We start from the raw sequence: 4,886 nt of genomic DNA, 5'->3' as shown, positions 1-4,886 counted from the left end.
TGGTGACTACCAACTCGCCTTCCTTAGCCCTTGGTGGTTTGGGGTAACCCCGACTTTTAGTCCCTATGGGGGTCACCCAGGGAAGTTGCTGAAGCCTCACTCCCCTTCGTTTGCCGTATGCTTGTTGCCTGGGCCAGATCACTCCAGCTGCTTGCCTCCTGTGACCTATGGGCCCTAACTGTGGCTACGTGGCTGCGGCTGTTGTGGTGTTGTGGCGTGGGCTTTGAGAGCCCCACACCGGCAGGTTTAGCAAAAGAAAGCTGGATCTATCTCCGCTTCGGGATCTGCCGCCCGTTTGGGCCTGGTACTCCCTAGCAGTCTCCTTACTTCCCACTCCGTGCTCTCTCTCTAGCTGAGATGGGTTTCGGGTAGCACTCCTAGTTGACCGTTCTCCCCCGTCGGTAGCCACTGCGCGGACGCTGTCAGACTACAGCAGCCCAGGGGAAGGGGTCAGCTCTCCTCGGAGCTCCCTGGACTCTGCTCTGAACCGGCTCACATCTGGGACCTTCACTGCTGCTCCTGTCAGAGCTTCACTTTCCTGCTCCTCACTCCTCCACACTCTGCTGCAGACTGTTTACTCCTCCTTCTCTTTTCCCTTTTGTGCCTGCCTACGCCACCTAGCAACCAGACTCTCTTACCACACCCCTTGAGAGGAGATGGAGGCTTTTGGCCCCCTCCACTATTCCAGTGGAGGTGAAGGCTTTTCCCCCTCCTGGGATCCCCAGGGGTCCTCTCACAGGTACATGTGTGAGACCTGATCACTATGCGCCTGTGTAGTCACACCTCGGTCAGCCTTCTGGATTACCTGTATTGTACTGTCCCCAGCATGGGTGCAGCACTCAGTGGTGCCTGACCAGGTCAGGGGCGCCACAGGAACACAGTATGCGGACTGTTATTTTCTTTCCAATTCTGAGCTCATGTATCAGATTATATATATGTAACTCTCTACCCATTTGATGTGTGTAAAGTCATCATTTACAGCCTGCTGGGAGTTGTAGTGTCACTCAGACATAACTGGAAGCTTCCAGGCTCCTTATATCCCACCACATGGGTATCAGCCCCTCAGGCACCAGCTGCGGCCTCACCATTCTCCCCCCTTCAGCCTTGGTCATCTACTATATTGCACTGAGGCTGTCAGAGCACGCTGGGAGTTGTAGTTGCACAGCTCCTATCCACTGCTGCTAAGTATGCTGGGACTTGTAGTTGCATAACTACTAACAGACCAGCTCTATATGCAATGTCCCAGCCTCTGATACAATCCTGTGGAGACAGACGTGTGCAGCTTATGGCAGTATTGTGTTTTATAACCAGGAGCAAACAAAACCCTCCCCACGCCAGCACTGCCAAGGAAGGGTTAACGGGGCTGGGCAGCGCTTGCGGGGAGGGGCGCGGCCTCGCCGTGACGTCACATGACTGAGGGTAAGGCTCGGGAGGCTGTGGAGTCAGTACAGAGCAGGCGAGGCTGTGAGGGAGAGTGGAGCGCTGTGCGTGCGGACTACGGAGACAGCGGCTGTGCACAAGGTAAACAGCTCTGCACTGCTGACTACTGTGCAATATATGCTCCTCAGTAGCTGTGGTGGACACGTGATGTGGCTAGACCAAGTGCACATTTGCAATGAGTAGCATATATATATATATATATATATATATATATATATATGATGCTGTGTCAGTTTGGTGCCTATCCTGTGCTGCCAGCTCTATCCCTAGCAGGGTGCAGTGCTGCACTCCCTGTTTTCTGCTGCACTGTGCACAGACTGGTGTATTTGGCCGTGTGTGGCACTGCTGCTGCCCCCATCATGTGCTGCTTGTAGTTGAGCCCTCTCTGGGCACGGTATACAGCTGCCTTTCTCTGTACACCTTGGATTGCTATGGGGGGGATAGCTGGATATGGAGGACTGTGATCCTGGAAATGTTTCCATTAGTGGCTTGTATTGGGGGTCTGCACCTTTTGGCTGGAGACAGGATTTACACAGGGGCGGATGATATTGGGTTTTCTTGTACTTTTTTGTGATTATGGTGTGGATCATCAGGACAAGCTGCAGAAATCTGATTTCATCGCCTTGCTGGTAATATACTTGGCTCTGAGAAATGCTCCACACCTGGTAGTCTCACGACCTAAGTGATCATGGCTATTGATTGTGCTGACAATCCCTATATTGGTCCTTACAGACCATGGATTTATGTGCGTGACCCGGTGACTAGCTGAAAACACAGAATGGAGCTTGCACCGATCGCGCCCCTGGCCTTGTCACATTGGTGCCGGTTACCAATATGCCATTTTTGTAAAAAATCAACGGAGCGTTAAATTAAAAGCGTTCCCAAAATATTGACTCATGTTGCATATCCCATTAGGCCATGTTATTGTGACTCCCAATTATGTCAGTAGACCCACTGATTATTGCGGCTTTCGTTACAGCTGGCTGGCTTTATTGACTATGGCACCTGAGCCTTCGGCGTAATCCATTCACTGGAGATGGACAAAGTGCCCGGACTCCTGGGGATGGGGTTTCCTCTTCCAGATGTGCAGGGAGGCCGCTCATCTGTGGGGCTAGATGTGTTAAACATTAGCCATCTCATAGAGGAGACCTTTACTCTTCACTGCTGCCCTTGGATACGGCAAACACGCAGGTTATATTTATCTGATGTTTATGCCTCTCCGGCAAACAAGCCGGTTGTGTAGGATGCAAATCCGTGTTGTATGTTGTGTGCCTTCTTCGATTCTTGAGGATGATGTTGGTTATAATCCAGATTACGTTTTAAGGCTCCTTTTTTAGATGTGGATTGACTTTGACTGAATACGCTTGTTTTGAGCAAGCCATTTAATTTTGCAGGGTGGTAACTTGAGAACTGTATACCTGCTCAGACTACTTTGTATGTGCAAAGTCTTCTACAAACAATGACCTCAGCCATTCTCAGATTTCAAGAAACCAACAAACCAGTCCAGAAACCTTTAGCGTGTGGTAGCCCTGTCTGCTGAAGTTGGTTCTTCTACATAAGGGACAAACATTGAACGTGTTTGATGGCCCCTTTTGTAGTTTGTGCACGTAGACATTGTAACAGTGGAGAGGGGTATCAAATTTCTTACTCTGCATATTCTTTTAACCAATCCCTGCCCATTACACCCCCCCCCTCCTCCTCCTGTTTTTCCTTTTAATTATTTCTTTATCAGGGCCAGATGTTGACTAATGGTCTCCTTTTTTTTCCCTTTCAGATAAGAATTTCAGAGTGGCATTTACACCTAACCATTTTGCTATGTGACTCCTTTTTGAAGTGCTCAAGTACCAGGTCTGGGAAAAAAAACATCTTCAAGACCTAATACAGTTAAAAAACCATGGGGAACCATCTTACAGAGATAGCACCCAACACCTCATTTCTGCCTACCTTTCAGACCCTGCATGTGGTTGTAATAGGGTTGGACTCTGCTGGGAAGACTTCTTTATTGTACAGACTAAAATTTAAGGAGTTTGTCAAGTGTGTTCCCACCAAGGGGTTTAATATGGAAAAAATCAAGGCCCCTGTTGGAAATTCCAAAGCAATCACGTTTCAAGTCTGGGATGTAGGTGGTCAGGAGAAACTAAGGCCTCTATGGAAATCTTACACCCGAAGGACTGACGGTATGGTGTTTGTTGTGGACTCTTCTGAGCAAGAACGGATGGAGGAGGCCAAAGTGGAGCTACACAAAATTACCAGGACTTCTGAAAACCAAGGTGTGCCTGTTTTAATCGTCGCTAACAAACAAGACGTAGCTGATGCCCTCTCTGTAACGGAGGTGGAGAAGCTACTGGCACTACATGAACTTGGCACATCGACCTTGAGTCATATTCAGGGTTGCAGTGCGGTGGATGGCAGAGGTCTGCATCAAGGACTTGAGAAACTTTACGATATGATCCTAAAGAGAAAGAAGATGTTGAGACACAGCAAAAAGAAGCGGTGAATGCTTTTTCCATATCTTCCTTCAAAGTGTTATATTGAATAAGGAGAACTTCACTGTTTTAATGGAAGTTTCCATCTTGCTACTATACCAGTGAAAAGAACTATGGCTCTCTAGATACTGGTGATTGACCATGCTGGTAAAGTCCTCACCGTTCAGGATAGCCTGTATGCTGAAGGAGCAATCACAACCTCACATTCAATTAATTCAAAATGGATTGAATATATTTAGCGGTACATCTTTGATTTCTAAGGATACGGACACGTGGGGGGGGGGAAAGAGGTGGGTTTTTTTTTCTTCTTATGATCACTCAGCGACCAATGGCCTTGGATGACCTGTGCACGTGAAGGACCGATGAGGGACATTTACTTATTTAATAAAGACCTGGGGTAGCATATACAGTTTATATACTTGATCACTATCGCTTAGCTTTTTATTTTTTTTTCTCCAGAGTATTTGGGTATTTTTATTCCCAAATCTCTTTAACACAAAATGAACTATTTGGTTATTTTGTACAAGCCTTGTAAATGTTTGTAGGATGGTCACTTAAGTTATTTATAGTAAATAAATGAAAAGTAGATCGCATCTGTCTGAGTTATTCCACATTCTTCTACCGTAAGAGAATGAGATCAATTTATTAGTATGGTAAAGGCTATATCTTCATCGGTGGAAGGTTTGCACCCTCACACTGTTGGTGAAAATTGATAGAGGTTGAGGGGTACAAAAAACTTTTATTTGGAAAAGAACATATGTTTCATTCAGATCCACTCATCAATTTATATAGCTGGCATCGACTTCATTAAAAAAGGTGGCACTTGGTTCTCAACATCTATTTTTAGTGGTCTAAGACATGTATTATGACTTCTAATGAAGTGACATCCAGAAAAACTTTCTTTAGTATACTTTATATCCCTAATGAGGTTGTCTCCTCTGTTTGAGAGGCCAGTGGTTG

The 4,886-nt window shown here is 46.6% G+C and overlaps 1 protein-coding gene across 1 annotated transcript; it reads left to right on the top strand.

Moving 5' to 3' along the window:
• Positions 1-1,423: 1,423 nt before the first annotated feature.
• Positions 1,424-4,519, top strand: ARL4D (ARF like GTPase 4D). Its single transcript, XM_075347596.1, has 2 exons — positions 1,424-1,521; positions 3,215-4,519. The coding sequence occupies exon 2, from the start codon at positions 3,335-3,337 to the stop codon at positions 3,935-3,937; it is 603 nt and encodes a 200-aa protein (XP_075203711.1). The 5' UTR covers positions 1,424-1,521; positions 3,215-3,334; the 3' UTR covers positions 3,938-4,519.
• The last annotated feature ends 367 nt before the right edge of the window (positions 4,520-4,886 follow it).

Source organism: Anomaloglossus baeobatrachus, chromosome 5 (genome assembly GCF_048569485.1).
Source record: "Anomaloglossus baeobatrachus isolate aAnoBae1 chromosome 5, aAnoBae1.hap1, whole genome shotgun sequence".
Lineage (NCBI taxonomy): Eukaryota > Metazoa > Chordata > Amphibia > Anura > Aromobatidae > Anomaloglossus > Anomaloglossus baeobatrachus.
The sequence above is the reverse complement of the archived record's forward strand: the minus strand, read 5'-3'. Positions and strand labels throughout refer to the sequence as shown.

Coding starts and splice junctions, on each gene's coding strand:
- ARL4D (XM_075347596.1), top strand. CDS start 3,335: ATGGGGAACCATCTTACAGAGATAGCACCCAACACCTCATTTCTGCCT.